This window comes from Carcharodon carcharias, chromosome 17 (assembly GCF_017639515.1).
Source record: "Carcharodon carcharias isolate sCarCar2 chromosome 17, sCarCar2.pri, whole genome shotgun sequence".
Lineage (NCBI taxonomy): Eukaryota > Metazoa > Chordata > Chondrichthyes > Lamniformes > Lamnidae > Carcharodon > Carcharodon carcharias.
In genome coordinates this window covers 83,222,199-83,248,472 of record NC_054483.1, presented here as the reverse complement: position 1 = coordinate 83,248,472, position 26,274 = coordinate 83,222,199, and the positions used below count along the sequence as shown (strand labels likewise).

General features: G+C 40.1%; 1 protein-coding gene across 1 annotated transcript in view; it reads right to left on the bottom strand.

The window, feature by feature from the left end:
• Positions 1-26,274, bottom strand: part of dock1 (dedicator of cytokinesis 1) — a 693,250-nt gene that overhangs the window by 629,037 nt on the left and 37,939 nt on the right. The window contains exons 2-3 of the mRNA XM_041210280.1: positions 13,370-13,453; positions 3,957-3,997 (exon numbers count right to left, since the gene is read on the bottom strand). Coding sequence (XP_041066214.1) covers positions 3,957-3,997; positions 13,370-13,453 — 125 coding nt within the window. The remainder of the gene's footprint in view (positions 1-3,956; positions 3,998-13,369; positions 13,454-26,274) is intronic.

Sequence of the window (26,274 nt, the reverse complement as noted above, 5' to 3'; positions counted from 1 at the left end):
GAGAATGAGGTCCTTAACTCCAATTCGGTCAAACCAATAGTGAAAGTTCAGAGCTTATTAATTTGTACAAATGTAAGCTGGAGCTCTCACTTGAATCTCATCAGCAAGACATGGAAGCACTCAAAGCTTTCTTTCAGTAAAGAATCAGAGGCCCAAATGTCAGAGCTTTAACAGCTGAAGAGCACCTTTGTGAAACTTAAAATGGAGCTTGAAGGTATTGAAATTAAGCAATAGTTGGAGAAGTCCAACTACCTAAAAAAGAGAATGCTGAACTAAAAGCCCAGCCACTAGCAGTCACACAGCACTCCAAAGTCACAGAGCAGTATTCACACGTTAGAAATAGTGCAACAAAAGTAACTGAACATATTGCGGTACAGGAGTGTATAAATGCTATACCGCATCTAAGGAAATTGCCACAGCATGAGACAAAAGTGTTGGTTATAGAGTAACTTTCTGAACAAGTACCTGACACTAGCTGTCTTTCCTATTATTACTGAGACCTTGCAGTAACAATCCCCAACACGCATATTGAACTTTCAACCAGACTACTATGCAGGAGCTTCCTACAGATCGTGTTCCTGAGCTTTATTCCATTGTTGATGACAGCGCAATCCTACTTTCTCCAGCTGACTCCAAGATTTCATTGTCTGCAGCGGAGTAGCCTCACACTGAAGCAAGTGTGGAAACGATACCACTACCTACAGAAAGTGAAATCCCTACCTTAAGTGTAGTAGGGAAGTCCTCCTTTCCTCGTATCCAGCAGTATCTTCAGGATGTTCTTCGTTCTTCTTTTCGTCTACCAAATTCATTCAGGATTCAAATGTGCAACACAGAAGAAGATAAGAGAGAGACTTTCAGTTCTTGGTCTTTCTTTTCAAGGGGTTGTGATCATTTGAGTCCTGCAGGGCTCACTCTTCAGTCAGTTTTTCCTTGATTAGTTTTCACTGCCTTTGCATTCAGGTCATCATACGAGTCGCAGCCCAGGAGCCAGCTGTCATGAAAAGCTGCTATCCTACTCCACCAATGTGTCCTTCCAAGGCGAAGGTAAGGGAACAGATATGTCCTACATGTCCACCAAGAAAGCAGAGAATACTGTAGAGAATTGACACCTTTGGTGAAAGTGACTTGGAGGGGCGGAGGGAGTTGAATAGAAATTGTAAACAGTACATGAGATTAACAGATGGTGAGAATATAAATAGTTTAATAAAACAATTTAACAGTTTAGAGATTATAATTTGGGGAGATGTAAAGGGTTAAACATTATGTTAATCAGCCAATGATATTAATGATGATGTAAGCATGACATCAGGGTCAGATGATGAAGGGACTCCAAGGGAGCAAAACACAGAACACCCTGTGTCAAAGAATAATAACACTTACCATGAGCATCTGTGGAGGAAAAAAAACAAAGTTGACATTGAGTCCTTATGACTCTTCTTCAGTTCTGAAGAAGTCATAAGGACTCGAAACTTTAATTCTGTTTTTTTCCTCCACAGATGCTGTTAGATCTGCTGAATTTTTCCAGCATTTTCTGTTTTTGTTTCAGATTTCCAGCATCCGCAGTATTTTGCTTCTACACTTACCATGAGGTCTTGGATGCAAATACTTTGTTTTAAGAAAAATTTAACATAGGCTATGTCCAAGTCAGTCAGAGTAAGAGAAACCTCATCCAGCTAGAAGACAACACAAGTGCAACAAGCCAAACTATATAGGACCCCAGTACAATTTAAAATGCCTATTTTGTGATGTCTTCATTATAGATGCTCTACTCAGTAAAACCAGGTGGTCGAAAAGAAACCTCAAAAAGTTTCCTGTTGTCAGGAATAATAACAGGCTTCGAAATATTGAGGGTCACCCTACCCGCTGCTCCCCCAAGGACCTGCCTTTCTGCCAGCTGAAGCTACCTTCAGACTTTTATTTAATTCACAGGATGTGGGCTTTGCTGGCTGGGCCAGCATTTATTGCCCATCCCTTGTTGCCCTTGAGAAGATGGTAAAGAGCTGCCTTCTTGAACCGCTGCAGACCATGTGGTGTAGATACACCCACAGTGCCGTTAGGAAGGGAGTTCCAGGGTTTTGGCCCAGTGCCAGTGAAGGAACGGCAATATATTTCCAAGTCAGGATGGTGAGTTACTTGGAAGGAAACTTCCAGGTAGTGGCGTCCCACCTATCTGCTGCCCTTGTCCTTCTAGGTGGTAGTGGCCATGGGTTTGGAAAGTGCTGTCTAAGGAGCCTTGGTGAATTCCTGCAGTGCATCTTGTAGATGGTACACACTGCCGCTACTGTGCGTCGGTGATGGAGAGAGTGAATGTTTGTGGATGTGGTGCCAATCAAGCGGCCTTTGTCCTAGACGGTGTCAAGCTTCTTGTTGTGGGAGCTGCACTCATCCAGGCAAGTGGGGAGTATTCCATCACACTCCTGACATGTGACTTGCAGATGGTGGACAGGGTTTGGGGAATCAGACGGTGAGTTACTCGTCGCACGATTCCTAGCCTCTAACCTAGTCCAGTTCATTTTCTGGTCAATGGTAACACCCCCAGGATGTTGATAGTGGGGGATACAGTGATGGTAATGTCATTGAACATCAAGGGGCGATGGTTGGATTCTCTCTTGTTGGAGATAGTCATTGCGTGAATTTGTGTGGTGTGAATGTTACTTGCTACTTGTCAGCCCAAGCCTGGATATTGTCCAGGTCTTGCTGCATTTGGACATGGACTGCTTCATTATCTGAGGAATCGCGAATGGTACGAACATCCCCACTTCTGACCATATAGTGAAAGGAAGGTCATTGATGAAGCAACTGAAGGTGGTTGGACCTAGGATAATGCCCTGAGGAACTCCTGCAGTGATATCCTGCAACTGAGATGACGGACCTTCAACAACCACAACCATTTTCCTTTATGCTAGGTATGGCTCCAACCAGTGGAGAGTTTTCCCCTTGATTTTCACTGATTCCAGTTTTTCTAAAGCTCCTTGATGCCACACTCGGTGAAATGCTGCCTTGATGTCGAGGGCAGTCACTCTCACCTCACCACTGGAGTTCAGGTCTTTTGTCCATGTTTGAACCAAGGCTGTAATGAGGTCAAGAGCTAAGTGACCCTGGTGGAACCCAAAGTAGGCATCAGTGAGCAGATCTGAATAAGAGTCATATGGACTCGAAACGTTATCTCTGTCTCTCTCTCTCCACAGATGCTGTCAGACCTGCTGAGTTTTTCCAGCATTTTTTGTTTTTGCTTCAGATTTCCAGCATCAACAGTTTGCCTTTATATCAGTAAGCAGGTTATTGCTAAGCAAGTGCTGCTTGATAGCACCGTTGATGGCCCCTTTAGACAGCCCAATACTGCACCAGTAACTTGCAACAGAACACCTGTTGGGGCACGCAGTTCACACACAGATGACCCAGATTCAGCCCTCAAACCAAACCAACCCAGCCACCGATCGGAGGAATTTGACAGCCAGCCCAATAGTTAAAATCACCTCTCTCATTCTGCGGTTCAGTCCATTTATAATTAGGGTCAATGGCTTATGGTGATTACATCAACTTCTATTCAGACATACAATTCTGGAATTTTAATGGATTGCCTTCCACAATATCATACATTGTTTTCTAAAAGAGTAGTCTTGACCAGTAAAACAGCCATCAAAGCTAAACTAGGAACATTGCAACGAGCAAGTGGTAAAACTATGGAAAAGGCTCCTTGGGGGGGATGGTGGAAGCAGACAGTACTCATTCAATTGCAAATTTGAAAGATTTTGTTCAAAAAACAGCATTTTGGAAAACAGTATGAGTAATGTGAGACATGGCATATGGTATGTGTAGCATGCTTGGCAGGAACATGTGACCAGATGGATCCTGGTCTTTTTATGTCTCTCAATTCCTTTGTTATAACACATTCATTTGATAATTCTCACTATGCCCAAAGAATCAGCTTTGTAAACTCCATAATAATTGCTCACCTTTTTGGCTTTGCGCCGATGTGTATATCCTCTATACCAACCTAAAAAGAAAAATAGCTTTAAATACAGCTAATAATATGAAAATATAGTAATCAAGTCATTATGCAGTAGATCTGAATTTAGCTTATGTCAAAATGGATAGCATTAACAGAATAGACAAAACAAAGCAGACAAAATAAAAGTACAGGAGTCATAGAAATTCATCATTGCCGCTGTTTTGAACGGGGAGGAAGAGTTATATAATTACATTCACCTGTTTCAGCAAGGCTCTAAATCATTTAGGACCAAGAGGAGGAAAAATTCTTTTAAAGGATTATGAATCCTAGGAATTCTCTATCCCAGAGGATCGTATATGCTCCATCACTGAGTATATTTAAGACTGAATTGGACCTTTAGTTAATCAGGGGTCAGGATTTTACTGTCTCCCTCCAATAGGTTTGCAGGCAAGGTTAGGACACCCTTGCGCCACCGTCTATCTGCAATTTTATGGGTGGAACAGCAATTGGCTGGTTCAATTTCTCCTGCACTTTGTGGACAGAACATACCTGGACAGTCTTGCACTTTGTCAGATAGATGGTGTTGTAGCTGTGCCGGAACAGCTTTACTAGAGGCGTAGCTAGTTCTGGAGCACAACTCTTCAGGACTGCAGTGCCAGGTTGCTGTTCTCCAGAGCACTCAGCCATTTCTTGATATCATGTGGTGTGAATCACATTGGCAAAAGACTGAGTTCTGTGCTGGAGGGGACCTCAGAAGTAGGGAGATCAAGATGGATTGGCACCACTGGGTGAAGATGATGGCAACTCAGGGACGATGATGGAAGAGTCTGGGTCATTGGCTGATAGGTATGAGTGTTCAAGTTGTTGCTGCTCTAGTCTTTTGGAAAGTTCTCCCAATTTTGGCTCAAGTCCCAGATGTTTTTGATGAGGACTTTGCAGAGTTGACTGGACTAAGTTTGCCTTTGTTGCATCCGGCACCTAGGTCAGTGTGCTTTTGATCGTATTGTTTTTTTTTATAGCAGTTTGATGCAACTGAGTGGCTTGCTAGGCCATTTGAGAGAGCAGGTAAAAGTGAACTATATTTCCTTGGATCTGGTGTCACATGTAGGCCAGACTGGGTAAGAAAGGCAGATTTCCTTCCTAAAGAACATTAGTGAACCAGATGGGTTGTTACAAGTTTGTTCTTTTTTAGCTGTACCTTCATGGTCACCATTGCCAATGTTAGCTGTTCAGTCAGATTTTACTTAATTAACAGCATTTGAACTCACACTAGCAAATAATTACACCAGTAACATAACCACTATGCTAATGTTTCCTGCGTCAATAAAAGTTGTTTTTTGGATAGTTAATAGTAGTGCCGCCCCAATTCCCACTGCTTAGTCCTGATGTAAACACAAATGTGTTCTTTTAGACTGGTGTAAGTGAGCAGATGGCAAACAAGCAGGTCTGTGCTTCCAGTGTATATATTGAATCAGTCCTTCAGAGGATAGCACTGGTTTCAAAGTGTGCTTGTTGTGGGCAGGGATAGCAGTCACTTTTTTCCCAGTTATTCAAGTGGAATTGTTTGCTACTGGTCATTTGGAATGGATGGCCTAAAAACTGAGAACTGATGAGTTAATTTACAATAAACACTTGATTGCTTTTCATGTTTGAGTGCCATGCCTCTTTCTACAGGCTTTTTCTTTAATTTTGCAGATTTTCCATAATGCAGTCAAAATTTTGATTTTGGAGGGGTGAAAAGTTCACCTTGAAATGGCACAAACAATAAATAACAACGGGTTTGATTTACCACTCCCCTGCCGACAGGTTTGAAAGAGGAAGCTTGTTAAATCCAGCAGGCAGCCTGTCTGCCTGCCACTGCCCTCATTGCGATTACACCATTAGCAATGGTGGAATCAGGCAGCCCAGCGCCAGTGGGCCAATTGAAGCCCTTAAGTGGGAAATTAATGCCCACTTAAGGGACTCATCCTGCTGCCAGTGGTATTTAACCAACAGGGGGAGAAGACCACAACAAGTGGCCAACCTGACAAGTTTCCGTGCACGAGCCAGAGGCAGGCAGGGGTGTCCCTCTTTAAAAGGCTCCCTGAGCCCATCAGAGGGCAGCCCCTAACATACCAGGTTGCCCTCCCACCATGGCCTCTCAAACCCCCCAACCTCCCATCCCCCATGTCACGGCCTGCCAGCTTGGCAGCAGGCTTGATAAGCCCAAATCCTAATCCAACATAACACACCTCTTTCCCAAAGTGCTGGAGAGCTGCTGGTCTCTGGTTGCTCTGAGGTGGGACTTCCTGATCCAGGAGGGTGAAAGTATTACATCTGGGCAATTAGTGACTAAAATCAAGCCTGGCCCGTCATTCAATACAATCATGGCTGACGTCCACTTAATACCTTTTTCTCCACACTAACCCCATATCCCTTTATGTCACTGTTATTTTGAAATCTGTTAATCTCTGCATTAACCATACTCTATGACTGAGCTTCCACAGCCCACAGGGTACAGGATTCCAAAGATTCACAACCCTCTGGGTAAAACAATTTCTCTTCACCTCAGTCCAAAGTGGCTTCCCCTTTATTTTGAAATTGTATCCCTGGTTCTAGACTCTAGGGGAAACATCTTACCTGCATCTGTTCTGTCTATCCCTTTAAATGTTCAGTAGGTTTCAATGAGATCACCTCTCATTCTTCGAAACTCTAGGGAATACTGGCCCAGTTTCCCCGATCTGTCTTCATAGGACAGTCCTGCTACCCCGAGAACAAGTCTGGTGAACCATTGTTGCATTCTCTCTACGGCAATAATATCCTAAGGTAAGGGGACCAAAACTGCACACACTACTCGAGGTGAGGGCTAACAAAGGTTCTATACAATTGAAGCATGACATTGTTACTCCCGTACTCAAATCCTCTTGCGATAAAGGCTAGCATACCATTAGCCTTCCTAATTGCTTGCTGTACCTACATATTAGCGTGCGTGACTTACTAATGAGGACATCCATGTCCCTTTGTACATATACACTTTCCAATACCTCTCTCTCCATTTTAAGAAATACTCTGCACATCTGTTCCTCTTACCAAAGTGGATAACCTCATGTTTTTCCCACATTGTATTCTATCTGCCATGTTCTTGTCCACTCACTAAGTCTGTCCAAATCCTGCTTTGCATCTTCCTCTCACCACATATTCCCACCTAGCTTTGTGTCATTCCCAAACTTGTAAATATTACATTTGCGCCCCACATCCAAATCATTGATTATATATTGTGCACAGCTGGGGCCCAAATGCTGCAGTACCACAGTCATCACAGGTCACCAACGCAAGAATAACCCCTCTATTTCTACTCTGCTTTTTGCCTGTTAACCAATCCATGCCATATTACCTCCTATCCCATATGCTTTAATTTAGCTAGCCAACCTCCTGTGGGGGACTTTATCAAAAGCCTTCTGAAAATCCAAGTACATTACGTCCCGTTTATCAATTCTGTCAATAACATCGTCAAAAGACTCCAACAGGTTCATCAAACATGATTTCCCATTCATAAATCCATGCTGACTGTGATCAATCAGGTTATTATCTAAGTGTCCAATTTTTGCATCCTTTAGAATAGAGCCTAGCATTTTCCCTATTACTGATGTGAGGCTAACATGTCTGTAGTTCGACGTTTTCTCTCTTCCTCCCTTCTTAAATAATGGGGTGACATTTGCTATCTTCCAATCTAACAGGAACCATTCCGGAGTCAATAGAATTTCGGAAGGTGATCATCAATGCATTCACTATCTCCATAACTATCTCTTTCAACTCTGGGATGAGAATATCAGGTCCCAGCGACTTAGCAACCTTCAATCCCATTAAACTCTCCAATACAACTTTCTTGCTAATACTAATTTCCTTCAACTCCTCTTTCATCTTGGTCCCTTGGATCTCTAATTTTGGGAGATTTCTTGTATCTTCCCCAGTGCGGACAGACACAAATAATCATTTATTTTCTCTGCCATTTCTCTATTCGTCATTATAAATTCTCCTGACTCTGCTATAATGGACCTACGTTTGTCTTAGCCAAACATTTTCTTTTTACAACACAACAAAAATAAAAATACCTGGAAAAACTCAGCAGGTCTGACAGCATCTGTGGAGAGGAACACAGTTAACGTTTCGAGTCCGTATGACTCTTCAACAGAACTAAGGAAAAATAGAAGAGAGGTGAAATATAAGCTGGTTTAACCCCTGAGTGGGACAAGTAGAGCTGGATAGAGGGTCAGTGATAGGTGGAGATTGCCAAAAGAAGTGATAGACAGAAGGACAAAGAGGTGTTGACGGTGGTGCAATGTTCCAGTGAAGTTCAACGCAAACTGGAGGAACAGCACCTCATCTTCCAACTAGGCACTTTACAGCCTTCCGGACTGAATATTGAGTTCAACAACTTTAGATCATGAACTCTCCCCTCTATTCCCACACCCTTTCCGATCCCCTTTTTTTCCAATAATTTATATAGATTTTTCTTTTCCCACCTATTTCCATTATTTTTAAATATATTTTCATCCATTGTTTTATCTCTACCTTTTAGCCTATTTTTAATCCCTTCCCCCCATCCCACCCTCACTAGGGCTATCTGTACCTTGTTCGTCCTGCTTTCTACCTATTAGCACATTTCTTAGCTGATATCACCACCGTCAACACCTCTTTGTCCTTTTGTCTATGACTTCTTTTGGCAATCTCCGCCTATCACTGACCCTCTATCCATAAGGGTTACAGATTGTGATTGAGTACAATTCTGTTGCTGCTGATGGTCCACAGATCCTCAGTCTTGCCCAGTCTTAAGTTGCTAGATCTGCTTGAAATCTTCCCATTTAGCATGGTGGTAGTGCCACACAACACAATGGAGGGGATCCTCAAAAGTGAAGGTGGGACTTCATCATCACAAGGCATGTGCGGTGGTCACTCCCACTAATATTGTCATGGACAGATGCATCTGCAGCAGGCAGGTTGGTAAGGATGAGGTCAAGCATGTTTTTACTTCTCGTTGGTTCCCTCATCACCTACTACAGACCCAGTCTAACAGCTATGTCCTTTAGAACTCTGCCAACTGTCTTTAATGGTGCTAACGAGCCACTCTTGGTGATGGACATTGAAATCCCCCACCCAGAGTACATTCCGCACCCTTGCCACCCTCAATGCTTCCTCCAAATGGTGTTCAACATGGAGGAGCACTGGTCCATCAGCTGAAAGGGAGCGGTACATGGTCATTAGCAGGAAGTTTCCTTGCCCACGTTTGACCAGATGCTATAAGACTTCACGAGGTCCAGAGTTGATGTTGAGGACTCACAGGGCAATTCCCTCCCAACCGTATACCATGGTGCCGCCGCTGGGACAGGACATAGCCAGTGATGGTGATGGTGGTGTCCGGAACATGATCTGTATGGTATGATTCCGTTAGTATGACTATGTCAGGTTGTTGTTTGACCAGTATGTGAAACAGCTCTCCCAATTTTGGCACCAAGTGTTAGTAAGGAGGACTTTGCAGGGTCGACAGGGCTGAGTTTGCCATTGTCATTTCCAGTGCCTAGGTCCTAGGTCCTTGCCAGGTGGTCCATCCAGTTTCATTCCTTTTATCTGTTTTATACAACTGAGTGGTTCGCTAGGCATTCAAGAGTCAACCACATTGCTGTGAATAATGTGGGACTGGAGTCACATGGCAGATTTCCTTCTCTAAAGGACATTAGTGAACCCGATGAGTTTTTACAATAATTGACAATGGTTTCATGGTCATCATTAGACTTTAATTCAGTTTATTATGGAATTCAAATTCCACCATCTGCCGTGGTGAGATTTTAACATGGCTCCCCAGAGCATTACCCTGGGTCTCTGGATTACCAGTCCAGTGAGAATACTACTATGCTACTGCCTCTCCGATTATTATGACGATCTTTTAACTGCAGCTCATTATTTGATTATAGGATTATGAAATTTAAATGAATTCAGATCACTGTGTTTAAGTATTTACTTCTGCACCAGTTTTTACTTCTTCACCCAAAAGCACTGATCCATGCTGAGATGCAGCCACATAGACTGATACTGGCCAGTACATTACCCAACAGGCTTCCCTGTATGAAACAATGTAAGCACTACCACGGTTTTTAAATATGGAAGACATCACAGATATGCTGTATCCTTCTCTCAACAAGAACCCACAAATGCATTGTTTTCAGTAGGAGTCACTGGATAGAGGTATTAAGTGAGAATTCATACCACCATCTTGACCGAGCTGAGTTTATCAGCACTGACAGGGAATCAGACTTTTGAACACAATGATTAAAGTCATCACTGGCACATCTGGCTTGCCACATTTTAACATATGGCCATATTATTCACCAATCACTATATGCATAACATAATAGATATGGTTCAAGACTATCTCTCACATAGTCCTCCAATTCTTCACAAGATTAGCTTGGACAAGATTTTAAAAAACAACTTCTAAAGCTTCGAATCAGAAGAGGCCCTCTTTTTAAAAGATAGCTTGAGGGATTTGGTGCTCTGAATGAATTGAAACACTTTCCCGTTTAATTCAGCAACCGGATTCCAATTCAGTCCAGGGTTCTCAAAAAGAACTTCTCACTCTCAACTCCTAATACAACTCGTCTGACGAAAGAACCACAGTGTAAAATTATTCAATTAGTTGGACATCACAGAGAGACAAAGGTGAAGTTTATCAAAAATGAAAATGGCACAATGACACAATAGGAGATGATATTCTGAGGCACTGAGTTAAGTCACAATTTTAGTATCTTGCTGAGTAAGCAATTGGCTATAGGTAGTCATTAATTTCTAGGATTTTGGATGTTTAATGCAGGTGATAATGAATGAAAATAGATTTATTCCCAAGCATATCTTACATTAAGAATTACAATATTCTCTCAAAAATAAAGTTTTACTAATATATAATCTTCCTTGCTTCCTCTACACTGAAAAGAGTTATCTTTACAAGTGCAGCTTTGCATTCAAATCATACTTTTAACTTATGTTACATCTGAAATAATAAAATGCTGCTCTTAGACACTATCACCATGTGCAGCATTTTTCATACAAGACTGGAACTACTGAAGTAATAGATGAGAGTTCTTTTAATCAAGTCATATCACTTTCAGTTTCCATCAAAGCAAGAGTAGATCTACTGTAAAATGTGAAATCAACCTTCCAAGTACAGTAACCAGTTAATATCAGTCTTAATGACACACTTTCAAGATCAGGTTTTACATAGTGAAAACACAGTGATCATACTATAACAAGCCAAATTAAGTGTTTCGGGTTTATTGTCACCGTTTTGAAGCCTGAAACAATTCAACTGGATACCCACTGCTTCCCAACCCACCAGGCAGGTCCTGCTCCTTTCTGTGCTGCTCTTAGCGCCAATGACCAGATTTCTGTCTTTCTATACTTTATGCATTAAGTTCATGAAAACAGGAGTTGCCACCTTCAATATATAGACAGCAATCCTTTACTACCACCATGTGCAAAGACAAAATCAGAAGCAGGTGCTTCCTGGTGCAGTAGACACTAGATTAACGTACAGGCAACGTGATATATGGTTGAATGCATTGCAACAGAGGAAACAGATGAAAAAGGGCAAAGTGGGTGGCAAGGTGAGATGGGCAGAGGATGTGACAGCAAGGTTGGTGGGGCGAGGGCAGGTGTTGGAAAGAGGAAAGGAGCATGCAAGCTTCAAATGAGAGGAAGTCCGGAAAGAAGGAACTAGGAGACGTAAATTGGGAGCGGTGGAAAAGTGTGTCCCTGCAAAAGGTTGGGAGATTGGATGGGATGCAGTGTCTCAGTTCACTAAAACAATAGGATGTAGAGGGACTATGGAAACTGGGACAATGAGAGGTTGGATGTGGGACACTACCAGCTTTGATTTTCATCAAATGCTATTATTTTATTTAATTAATTTTAATTAGGATATTAAGTGCTTAAATTAACCAGAATTAATCATTTTTAAATTCAATGCTTTCTGAAAAGCATGCCCCCACTACACCCGCTCTTCCCCCTGCTCCCCCACAAAAATGTACCCCCATGTTTGTATAGTCAAGATCCGGATCAGGGTTTCATAAATCATTGCCCAACATGCAAGTAAAATATTAATATGTATACTTACTGCTCACAAAGCCCATGTGAGGTCATATCTGACTTCCGTGACTTAATGCCAAAGTCATTATTGAGCAGTTAGTTTTTACGGGGCTGTGTCCTACTTTTTTGAAGCTCTGGATCAGCTTTGCTAGTTTTCTAGGTTGCCATATATGTGAAAAAGTGGTGCATAAATAAATTAAAATCACAACTTTCCAAATAGCTACCTAAACTAATTCTGAAGTCATTTGCCTAATCCTCTGACAAAGGTAGGAGCAGCCTTTCTCTGAAATACAAATGAGTTGAGCAACAAAGCCATATGAATCAAATATTCATACCCAGATCAATTCAACAATACTCCAGAAACTTGATGGGATTAAGTCTCAATTTACTGTCTGAAAGATGTAAATCAACCACCTGTTGCAGGAACTACCAGACTTTCTTTTCTATGGGTGCAAAGAAATTTTAGGAAACTCCTTTCATCAAATCATCAGATTTCCAACTTGTAATCTGGATGTAAAATTATTACAATACTATAATCTTGTTTCTTTGCCAAAATATTTTGTTATATAAAAGTCAGAACTAAGATACTTGCTATCTACATCAGGCACACTTGACTGAATGCTCCTACTTCTTAAGTTTTAGATGTTTCACTTAGTACGGCCAAGTGTCTGTAAAGTTTAGGAAATTACAGATCAGGAGAACTACCTGCATTCTGTTGCAGATCCACATCCACATGAACTTTGAACAACACCAATTTTTTTCAAACCAGTAAATGATCAATGACCAAGTAAAAAAAGTCTAATTCCCAAGTTGGCCACATTGTGGGTTTCACTGTACGTAGGGATATTTAACTACTTCACTCCAGATGGAAGAGAGAAAAAAATGGGAACAACTAAAAATGGGTCTCAAATATGTGTGCTACATTTCCTTTTTTTTTTGAAAAAGCGCCTTATTTTATTTCCTTCCTTGTCAAACACATCACCAAACAAGGCAGCAGTTCTGCAGAAAGCCAGTAGAGTCAAGGGGGTTTTGCTTTTGAGGATACAGCAGCCCTCCATTCAATAACTTCCATAGGACTACCAATGATGTCTTGAATGGAAAGTGGGCAACCTTTTACATGAGCCAACATCTTACAACTCCTTGACATTGTTATCTCCACACACAAAAGTTAAAAAGCTAAGTATGAATGCCAGTTCAAAGTAATCTTAAGATACAAATTTCAACCAGAGATATATAGAAAGCAGATCTAAATTTCCTGATTTTAAATATCCACATTAGAATTCAGAAAATATTTGTACTTGCCTTCATAGGTTTCCAATATGTGCACTGTATCACCAATCTGCAGAGGAAGCTCCACTTCCTCCCTGGAGTCATAATTGTATATGGCTGAAAACGAACAAAAATTGAACTATTTAAATTCAGTTTACAATACAAATATTACACAAATTTCTATCAAGGCAACATTCTTTTTGGTAATTTTTCTTTTAAAATATGCGCATTCCACAATGTAAAACAATTTTCAAAAAGTAGACAGCATTTTGCAAACCAAAGCAAGGAGGATATTTCTGATAATGGTACACTATTGGTGTGCTGAGGGGCATGGTGATGAGGGAAGCAAGGGAGAGGAAGAGAGACAGATGAAAGGAAACAAGGAGGAGGGAGTAAAAAGAAAATTACAAGCCAGCCTAGAGAAATGGGGAAGAAATTGAGAATTTAACATTCAGCATGGCTTCAGACCTCAGCAAAATGAAAGTAGCCTCAATGATTGACTATTCTATTGCAATTCTCTGGCAATTTTATTGGATCTTTCTTCAGGTTAGATAAGAAGGCAAATCGATGCATTGTGCTTTTACTTTAAAAATTCACTGATCATGCTTCTACTTTCGGGTTTCCCTTTCAGTCTTGAATAAAATGTCTCAACAGTCAGCGTTTGTCCCAATTGGATGTAAGTCGTCCCACTGCCTCTGGTCCCCCATTCTTTCAACTATTTTTTTCTTTACCGTTTTATGTCTTTGAACAGAAGATTTATCAGAGGTTTTAAAGAGGGAGATTTGTAATTACTCTCTCAGGAAAGGAACCACAAGTCAAGGGAGTCTTAAATCAAAAATCAAAACAGACCACAGGAGTCATAATAGATCAAAGTAATTTGGCGATAAAAGTTACATTCTCTATTATTTTTCAGATAAAATATTACAGCGTCTGCTTGATTGGCAGCATGTTCAGCATCAAGTCAGAAATAGTCAGTACATGATCCATTCCAGGACCCAGCATGGTCTACATTGATGCTCCCATGCAATATGATGTGCCAGAGATGCTGACCTTCAGGTGAAACAGTAAACTGTTACCAGTTTGCCTGTTCCAGGTGAATCAACTGGTAATTAAAGTATCCACAGCACTATCCGAGGGAGTTCCCTGGGTCCTGGCCAACACTTCTCCCTCAAACACCAAAAAATCCACCAAATTTTCTTGACATTCATCTCTGTTATTCATGAGATCTTGCTATGTGCATATTCTCTAGAGGATGCTATACTCTACAGAAATGCAATGCAAGTCCTTCAACACCATAGTACTGAAAATTTTACAGCCATTATCCTTTGGAAACTTAAATCTTACAATGCTTAATTTATCTAATTACTAATCACCAACAGATTTTCTCTCTCAATAAATGCTCAATATCAACCAAAAAAAAGGATACCTGTTTTCTTCATTCATTGCGTAAACTTAAAACATTGAACTGTAATATTGCAACCAAAATCACTTGCTCCCACTACTGTTATAAATCTACTACATTCAACTGCATTACAGCAGCAATGCCATACCGTAGCCTGCTCTATCCAGTTGAATCAACCAACAGGCTTTTTTTTGCAGCGCTATTAAGTTATCTTCAAATAGAATCATGAAGATACACCAATTCCCATGTGAAACTAGCAATATTTGAAGAAGAACTAGCTAGATGAATTTGATAAAATATTTCCCTCAAAGGGGATTTTCATGACACATGCCGAAGGAAACAAACAGCAGGTCTTTGTATAAGGAGTTGTGAAAAGGGTCTTCATTTGTGATCTAGACCAAAACTGAAAAGAAACATCAAAATCAATTTATTTTAAAAGCTAAATTATATTATAGATGAATTTCTTTGAAAATTAGCAAGACAGCTTCTCAATAAATCTATAACATCTACAGTTCATGCTCAAGTTCATGGGCAGAATTTTCTGCCTGTCGGGCAGGCCCGACCCAATCTCCAGCAGGCGGGGAGCCGATCCCTGCTAGCGAAGTGGGCCGCAACACCATTTTACGTGAGCGGGCCAATTAAGGCCCACCCAGCGTGATGTCCAGCAGGAAGTGCTATGCACATCCTGTACAGACGGGGGGATTCCCTAAAAGTGAGAGTGCGCTCTTTCACGCATGCGCACGAAAGAGCGCAAATCTCCCTGTGCCCAAGTGCAGCCTCAGGGAGATTGCTTCCACTTTGAACAATATTAAAAATGAGAGAGCAAAAAAATTCCCTAACATGTCCTCATGTGACGATGTCACATGAGATGGGACATGTTCATAATTTACAGAATAACTTTATTAGAATTTTTAACACCCTGCATGAAACCTCATCCCACCGGTCGGCGGGTCCGCAGCTGATTTTGCTGCAGGCCCGCCGTCCTAAAAATTTAAATGGGGTGGGATGACGTCATGGGTTCCGCCCGACATCATCCCGCATCATTTTACGCATCGGCGAGCGGGCCCCGCCCCCTGCTTGCCAACGGCAAAATTCTGTCCCATGTCACTGTTCCTCAAAGAGATGAAACAACCATACTCTCAGATTTCAATACAAAATCATCCCCACACTTCTTTTACAAACGGAATTCATCATAATAGACTTATTACCTCCACCACTGAAGGTGGGCAGAGGCAATGCTTTTACTCTGTTCATCTATAAACAATATATCTCAAAACCTAATCGATGAATTTCAATGAAACTTGGTATAGAGATAGGGTATGGCCCAAGGAAGAAATGATTACATTTTGGTGAGGATATGAATGCAGATCCGGGAATTTTGTTTTAAAATCAAATCAGAAGTTGTCAGTTCATGACCCATTCCAGGACCCAAGCATTGTCTACACTGATACACCCATGCAATACTAGTGCTAATCCTAACCCTAATGCAGATCCATTAACATGGAGCACATTGCTTTAGAATGTTGCTGACTGTTTATGAATGTTGTGGATTGCCTCAGCTGCTGTGGTGGATTTGCTCACAGCTGTCACAACGTGAGCAGTTTCCAGAGCTGGTTGGTGGATGTGGATTGACCCGCAGCCTCCTCTGAGAGATGTAAGCTTTTAATAAAAATATTTAGTTTTTCAGCTTTAAGAACAAAAGTACAAGTGAAGAGGCACTCAGTAAGCACAGAGCTCCACCACACTGCATAAACTCAACATTGTTCCTTACAATTTTGCAGTTCTTCCTTGAGGCCTTTCCCTGCCTGGTTGATGCTCTGTAATTACAAAGATGAAAAAAGAAATCTTTTTACTAGAGCTTTCATCTCTTTGAGGCTTTAAGCCAATCTACATCCAACAATCTGCTCTGAAATCTCTGCTCACATTTTGGCCGCTGTGACAAATTCCACCACAGCAGCTGAGACAATCCACAACATTCTAAAATAAAATCAACAATATTATAAAAATATTTGCCATATCACTCAGTGTTAACAGATCCTTTAAAAATTCCAGGATCCAAATCTCGGCAAAAAACTAATCAGTCCTCCTTGGGCCATACCCTGCATACCAAATTTCATTGAAATCTATCCATTAGCTTTTGAGGTATATTGTTTACAAATAGACAAAGACTAACAGGCTAACAAACAGGGACAAAAATATTACTTGCCCCTACCTTCAGTGGCAGAGGTAAGAAAAAGAAACAAAAACAGAAGGAAACCATGCTCCATCATTCAATATCATCATTGCTGAGCTTGATCATGGCTGATCTTAGACTTCAACTCCACGTCCTGCCCGCTCCCCATATCCTTTGATTTCTGAGACACCAAAAATCTGTTTATCTCAGCCTTAAACAGTCAATAATAGCACATAAACTCTCTAGGGTAGAGAATTCCATAGATTCACAATTCTTCGAGTGAAGGAATTTCTCATCTCAGCCCTAACTGATCTGCACCTCATCCAGAAACGGTGCTCCCTTATTCTAGATTCCCCATCCACCACCTTAAACATTCAATCCCACCACCACCAACACACAGTGGCAGCAGTGTGCACCATCTACAAGATGCACTGCAGCAACTCAACAACACCTTCCAAACCCATGACCTCTACCACCTAGAAGGACAAGGGCAGCAGATGCATGGGAATACCACCACCTAGAAAAGTCCCTTCCAAACCACACATCCTGACTTGGAATTAAATCACCATTCCTTACTTTCACTGGGTCAAAATCCTGGAACCCTCTTTCTAACAGCATCGTGAGTGTACCTACACATGTACTGCAGAGGTTCAAGAAGGTGGCTCATTGCCACATCCTCAAGGGCAATTAGATATGGGGTATTAAATGCTGGCCTAGCCAGCAACACTCACATCCCATGAAAAAATTAAATGAAATTCCCATTCGGAGAAACGACCTTGCATTATCTACCTTCTCAAGCCCCTTATAATCTTGAGTGCTTCAATGGGATTATCTCTCATTCTTCTAAACTCCAAGGAATATGGACATAATTTACTCAGCCTCTCATCAAAGGACAACCCTCTTATACCAGGGCCCAATCTAACGAACCTGTACTGTACTGCCTCCAATACAAGTATATCCTTCCTTAAATATGGAGACCAAAATTAGTGTTTCAGGTGTGGTCTCACCAAAGCACTGTTTAATTCTAACAGTACTTCTTTATTTTTGTACTCCAATGTCTTTGCAATAAACGCCAGCATGCCATTTGCTTTCCTAATTGCCTACTGAACATTAATACTAACTTTGTGTTCCTTGTATGAGTACACCCAGTCTCTCTGAAGATCAACACTTATAAGTTACAAGGCTTACAAAAATATTTTGTTTTTCGATTCTTATAACCAAAGTGAATAAGCTCACAATTATACTCCATCTGTCACCTTGTTACCCACTCAACCTGTCTATATTTCTTTGAGCCTCCGTGTCCTCCTCACAGCTTGCAATCCCATCTAGCTTTGTATGGTCAGTAAACGTCAGATACATTACTCTATATTAATGACTTAGAGACAGAATGTAAATAGCTGATGGCCCAGCACTGACCCTTGCAGAACTCTACCTGTAACAGCCTACCAACTTGAAACTACCCCATTTTTTTCCCTACTATCTGCTTCTTGTCCATTAACCAATCCTCTATCAATGCTAATAAACTCCTTGAGCCCTTACTTTTGTACTAACCTTTTTGTGTAGCAGCTTATCGCATGCCTTTTGGAAATCCACATATGCTACATATATTGGTTTTCCCCTTTACCTACTCTAATAGTTACATCTCAAAAAACTCTAACAAATTTGTCAAACAGGATTTTTCTTTCATATTTACTTGTTCTAATTATTTTATGCTTTTCCAAGTGCATTGTTAAGATCTCCTTAATGATAGATTCTAGCATCTCTCCGATGACTTACGTAAGGTTAACTGGCCTGCAGTTCCCTCTTTTCTCTCTGCCCCCCTTTCTTGATTAGGTATGTTACTTTTGCTCACTTCCGATCTGCTGGGGCTGTTCCAAATCTAGGAAGTTTTGAAAAATCATACCCACTATCTCTGTTCGATCCCTAGTGTGCAGACCATCAGGTTCTGGGGATTTATTACATTTCAGTCACTTAAGTTTCTCCAATACTTTATCTCTGCTGATATTACTTTCTTCAATTTCCTTACTTTTTAGCCCCTAGATTCCCCTCTATTTCTGGTATGTAACTTGTGTCTTCTACTGTGAAGACAGAAAGAATATTTGTTTAATGTCTCTGACATTCCTCCTATCTCTGCTTTTAAAGGACCAACATTTACTTTAGCAACTCTCTTCCTTTTTATGTACTGTTACAATCTGTTAGGAACTTGTTAACATTTAAAGAAGAAATCCAAACATCCATCAATTAACTGACAGAACTACACCACAAGATTTCACTTTTTTCAGTGACAAACTTTATTCTATGTCAAAAGGAATTAAACAAAATAATCACTATTAGCTTAACACTATAGTTTACAACTATATATATATATATATTATGAACACAATTTTATATTTTACTGCTCCGTCTGCCACTGCCACCATCACCAACCCCCCGCCCCCTTTACCTGAACTCTCCCCCCTCCGTTTGTTTAAAACATATTTTTCCCTACCCTGCATTTGCTGGTGCACTTTTATGTCCGTACACGCTGGTTACCATTACCTGCATCGCCAATCCACGCTATTGCTTTGCTCTCTTTAATTTTCCAAATCTCACCTCACAGGAACGCACCCTCCATCCCCACCCTCACTATTTAATTTAAAACCCTCTCTACAATTCACCTGGACACTGGTCCCAGTGCATTTTAGGTGAAGACCATGATAATGGTAAAGCTCCTTAAAGTGGAAACCCACTTCTCCCACGCCAATATTTGAGCCACACTTTCAACTCTTTGATCTTATTTACCCTATGCCAATTTGTTCATGGCTCAGGCAGTAATCCATAGATTACTACTTTTGTGGTTCCTTAGCTACTCAGCAAAATCTTTTTATTAGTCCTATGTCACTGGTACCCACATGCACCACGACAAATGGATCCTTCCCCTCCCACTCTAAGTCCCTCTCTTTTGTAGTTACAGAGCACCAGCCAAGTAGGGAAAGGCCTCAGGGTAAAGTTGAATAATTCTAATAACATTGAGTTAACACAGTGTGACAGAGATATGTGCCCTACTGAGTGTCCTCTTCATTTGTTTTATTTGATTTGTGAGGAAAGCCTTCATAACTAAGTGAATTTGCTGTTTAGTCTTTTAATGACTCACCTATATTTGCAGTATCGAAAACATTCCTATCAGCAGAGGAAAAAGCTTACATTGCTGTTTTGTTCTTCAATATTTGTACAAAAATACAGATATTGACTGGACTAACAAGTGTAGTATGAATGTTTCACAAGTCCCAGGTAATAATCACTTCAAACAAAAGGAACCCAGTTATCTGTCCCTGACTTCCATTCAAGGCCTTGGGAATTACCACTGGTCAGAAGCTAAACTGAGTCAAGCAGATCAACATTGTCTCTCCAAGAGCAGAGCAAAGACTGGATGCTTTGCAAGAAATGGTTCAACTCCTGGCCTTTCAAAAAATTCTTTAATTCTAAAAGACCCGTGTGTATGTCTCAATTTTTATTCTGCTTTCTGTAAAATGGATAATGAGTGCATTTTGCTTCCTAGTTTGCTGTCTGTGAGGATTCTTAATGTAATTAGCTGCTTAATCTGCCTGATGACAGCACTGTTGTTGGATGCCTGGAGAGCCCCTCGATGTGGCGTCAAACATCGGGAAAGGTGAAAGTGGCACCAGAGATCCCTAAATCTTTGTGGACGGCTTTGAGATTAGCAGCAAGTGGTGCCACTTCACCCCAACTGTGAAACAAGAATCTTTTGGACCAGGAGGGGAAGAAGTGTTGGCATGTTAAAACCTACCTGTCAATCTTTGATCACACAGAGCAATCCAACTCTTGGAAGGATCTGTATTTCATTTATGTTATCCATTTGCACTTGCTTAAATTTTAAACAGTGCTTACATGCACAACTACACCACTTTAATACTGATTGAAGGAGCAATAAAAACAAATTACTGAACACTGCTAGTGAGCTGTTTATTGTTTGGTTCAGCGAACTAGAGAGTGAGCACAGTTATTTCTGCCCGAAATAAAACACTTAAGACACCTTAACTGGAAACTTTGAAATTAATGTTAATGTAAACGGATAATGATTATCCACTTTTTAGCTGATATAAGTGACTGTTCATTTTAAACCTAGATGTTTCAAGTGGTGAGGAATCTACGTGTAAACCTTTGCCGAACTCATCTGAATTGCATTTAAATAATACAAGATAGATATTATCACTGCAATTATTATACCAACAGCTTAACTCAAGATGATTGCAAATAAAATTTAATGTTATGAAGCTTCTTACCTCCTGGAAGGAGCAGTTAAAACTGAGAAAATCCAGGAAAATTTGTACAGTTAACAGGTTTAGCAACATTTCCCAAATGATTACAAGAAGATTACATGTACAAATTATTGTACATGTTTTTTATATGTCCAGGAAAGTAGCTCATTTTAATCAGACATTTTTCACATTTTTTCACTTCTGCCTGTTGCATTTGAACGATAACCAAGCCCAAGCATTATCAAACCAGAATTATGAAGGACCTGAATCTATACCAAGCAAATAATATCTCATTTATTTCAGAAAGGAATTTTATTCAGTACAAACATCGGTTCTCATGATAGTTCATAAAATTGGTCCATTTCTCAAACCAGCTAACAGAGAAAAAAATACTGCAAACAAAACAAGTAGCTGATAGGGAATTCAAGTATTTGTCAGTGGCAGCTAATTTCTCATGCACTTCTTCATTTGTTCTGGTTTGGTAGATTTCAAACTATAAACCAAAGGGCTATAAAGACAATTTCAGCAAGTTAAATTGGTTCAGTGAAGAAAGTTTTTAAAGAGTGGGGAAATTGGGAATTTTCCTGAAGTACCAATGAGAATTAAGTCAAAGGGATACAGAAGAGGCACTTAATGCAACACCAGGAAATACGAATACAAACTGAAGAAATCCAAATTCAGTGAAGAGGAGAATTATTATGAATTTTGATGAGGAAAAATGAAAGTCAGCACAGGCCCTGAAAAGAAGAATTTTCAAAAAGGATGCAATTAATGTCCTTTCTTATAGCTACGTTCTTATATATTTCCATACAGTTTAAGATTACTGCTTTGAGTAACGCTAATTACAGGATTAACACGCAGCATGCATTTATTCCCAATTTTTACTTCTAAACTTCATAGGGAACTAATATTTATCAAGTAATAATGGAAATATCTACAGCTTCAAAATTACAGTTCAAGTTTTTACTGCACAATATCTTTCAATGAATGAGTTGATTGAACATACAGTTCAAATAATTGAATTTAGCTAGAAAGCATAGAAATATCACTACAACCTATTCTTTCCAATTTATCACTTCTTCCGATTTAAATGGAAGCAGGACCAGAAATCTTTTCCAGTTGAGGTGCTTTTGTTGTGTGTAGTGAGCAGGCCTCTTGTGCTCCAAGTACAAAGAGATAATTTTCCAAGCACAGCAACAGTATAGACCAACTGTTTTTATAGGTTTATTTTTTGCCACCAGAACAAATAATTCTGTAGTTCTGCTGTTATACAAACTTAGAAAGATCACTGTCAGTTCCAAGATCTGCATTTCCAATTTCGGGAAGCAACAGAAACAGCAGAACCAGTCTTTTGTTGTTCCTGAAAGGCTGTCACAATTACAACAGAAAAATTGAAGCCTTGGCACATACAGAAGACTAGGGGCAGAACTTTAACTACCAAGAGGACATGGGTTTGGCTGCAGCCAGGAGGGTGAAGCCTCATAAAATGGCATTGGGCCAGGAATTATTCATGGTCCTGCCCACTTCTAGGTTTAACCTGGGTGGGTTCACAGGTGCTTTTTTGCTTATTCCTTACATTTAGAGATGCTTATATTTTTGACACATTAAACTTTTGACTTGTTGAAGAAATCAGAATTCCATAAATATAAGAAAGATTAGCTAATTACTTCAAGAGATAAGTTAAAGACTTTCAAAGTCATAAAGTTATGGTACAAAATTCACAAGAAGGGTTAATCTATTGACGTCATTGCTACAGTACCAGACAATCAGCACAGTATTAAATCTCTCAGAATACAGTAACTGCTATGTATAACAAATTACATTTCCATTTCTTAATAAAAATATTTTACTATAACAGCCTGCCCATATTTCACCCAGCAAGAGATCAATTTATTCCAAGAGTCATATTGGGCCCAAAATGTTAACTCTGTTTCTCTCTCCACAGATGCTATCAGACCAGCTGAATTTTTCCAGCAGTTTGTTTTTATTTCAGGTCTCCAGCATCCGCAGTGTTTTGCTTTTATTTACCCCAATTTATTCTTGATTTTTAGACTAAGATCCAGCCTCCAGAGAATAATGTCATTCAATTGTCTCACAGTTTAAAAGATGCCAATTTTTGTGAGCTAAGTCAAGCCTATTAAAGCATTCACTAGATAGATTCTGTATTTTTCACGTAATTGAACTACAAGACTCCAAGGATACTCAATATGAACCTGAGTCTGTGCTAAACATTAAACTAGTGTAGTATTGTGTTAGAAAATGCACATAGGTCAAAAAACATGGCAAAATGTTGAGTCAGGTTCAATATTGTCAGGACTCAGCTCAACAGCCATGCTGCAAGGCCTAAACAAAAATTGTTGTAACTTAGCATTAAGAAATAAAGTGGTAAAGTGGTTTATTTTAGCAGAAAGATTTTTTTCAGTAATAAAGCCTGGGACCTTTATTTTGCTCACAAGTACAATACTATCAAAAAAGACGCTTTTGATACAAGCTGAATGAATATTTTAACAGGGAATCAATAACCAACCCCAACATAATGTTTTGTAGAAATGATCTTCAAAAATCACAAACAGTGCTCCTCTGTCACTGCTTATGTTTAATAAGACATGTAGAGACTTTCATATCCTCAAGATTTCGAAAAACAATTAATGCCAATAAAGGACAAGTGCAGTGTAGCTATAGTTCTAGGTAAACTTAGCTGCCAATTTGCCTGAAGCAAGGTTCCACAAACTGCAAATGAGATGGCACCAAGCAATACGGCATTCCCAATTTCAAGGTCTCTGTTAAATTACTCTTTATGTCAGCTCTTGGGAGGTCCTCAAAAGTAGAACAATGACTTGCATTCAACTTTCCTTTCCCTTTGAAGTAATCCTACACCCACTCAGAACCAGTGAAATCAGAACCCTGATCACATCATCTATTATACTGCTCCAAAGCTGCTCCAGCTGCCTACCATCTACCTGCATTTTTGATGAACATGCAGAGATCTACCAATAATGTGCCAAAGTGGACCTATGAAACAATGAGCAAGAGCACCTAAGCCCTAAGCCCATTTCTCAAATTTATGGCATACTTTCCAGCAAGTTTTTTTTGTTCTTTTTTATCTTGCATTTCCATCTACTCCACCACCTCCCCGTCACACTCCCATCAATCCCATCTAAAACTGCGATACACTTAACCACATTCTTCACTCTTAAATGAGGTTCTAAGACAGGTATAAAATCCAGTTGCTACATTCTCAAACAAAAAGTGATCAATTTTTTTTCAACTTTTCATTCAAAATCAGAACAATTTAACAACCCAGGTTTTACAGTATAATGGATGCAAAACTGTCTGTGTTTGCAGCAATTACTCCACTTAAACCGACAGCAACTTCTGGATTTCTGCATAATTCTGCATATTTGCAGACCCCCGAAGTTGCTGTCAGTGGTTCTACACTTGTCCAGGGGATGTGATGTTTCAGCACCCGCAGACTGCAATCAAGGGAAATAAATTGAATTGAGGCAAACTTCCACTCTCTCACTGGTAGACTCACTGGAAAAACCCTTGAAAAAGTTGTATCTTGTTTAATAAGGTTTTTAATGGGTTTTTAAACAACATGCTAATTTGATAATTACCACTAAACACCGCCACCATGCCTAAAAAGTTAATTTGATATTTGCAGAGGGTCAAATGTCTCCATAAAACAATTTCACATTTAAAAATAAAATTTTCAAAAGCTTACTTACCTTTATTTTAGTTTCTATCTTAATGCAATCAGAATAATTGATTTTGCTATCTGACAATTTAAAAAATGCAAGTTTTTAATTTCCTGGTTTACTGAGTGTAAATACTTCAATGTGATTTGTTTCCTACCTGCTTGCTAACATCACTGTTTCAGCATATCAAGACATCCTGTTGACTTGACATCAGATTTAAACTGCAGTCAGGAAAGGGGAAGTCCATGCCACAAGAGAGTGCTAGATCTTAGTAAACAGCTTTCTCAAAGGTCAACAGCAAGCACTGTTATTTCACTGCAAGTTCTGTGCCAACAAGTTTGCTTATCTGCGACTGCTTCACGTAAGTACATTTAGTGGGAAAAGTAGATTTTTCAATAATGTATGTACCTCTTTATCCCCTCACTGGTGTGGTAACCACGTGAACTAATTCTTTCATACATATGATCAAGTTCCTTAATACATCTGATCTCCTTTGAAAAAGGAGACATAATCTATGGTTTTAATTAGTAGCTTCCTCTCCATATTCCAACAGGCACTGAGGAACTTTATTCTGACATTATTTAGAATAACATAGGAACAGGAGAGGCCATTCAGACCCTCAAATATGTTCCACCATTCAATGAGATCTTGGTAATCTGCATCTCAACTCCATCCACCTGTCTTGGTTCCATATCCAATTATGTCCTTGTTAACAAAAGTCCATGATCTCAGATTTAAAATTATTAATTGAGTTAACATCTATTGCTTTTGTAGGAAAGGAGTCCACACTTCTACCACAGTGTGTGTGAAGAAATGTTTCTTAACTTCCCTGAATGCCCTGGCTCTGAGATGACCCCTTGTCCTAGCCGTTAGAGATGTAGAGATCTCTCCGCAGATGCTGTCAGACCTGTTGAGTTTTTCCAGCATTTTCTGTGTTTGTTTCAGATTTTCAGTATCCACAGTATTTCGCTTTTACCATTAGGGGTGTAGTTGCTTGGTGACCAAGTAATGGTGGGAGCGACTGCCCTTGACATCAAGGGAGCAGTTGACCAAGTGTGACATCAAGGAGCCCCAGCAAAACTGAAGTCATTGGGTATCAGGGGGAAACATCTTCACTGGTTGGATTCATACCCAGCACAAAGGAAGATGGCTGTGGTTGTTGGAGTTCAATCATCTCAGTCCCAGCACATTGCTACAGGAGCTCCTAAAGATAGTGTCCTAGGCCCAGCCATCTTCAGCTATTTCATCAATGGCCTTCCCTCCATCATAAGGTCAGAAGTGGGATTTCACAGGTGGTTGAACAATGTTCAGTAGTATTCACGACTCCTCAGGTACTGAAGCAGTCCATGCCTGCATGCAGCAAGGCCTGGATAATATTCAGGTTTGAGTTGATAAGTGGTTGATAA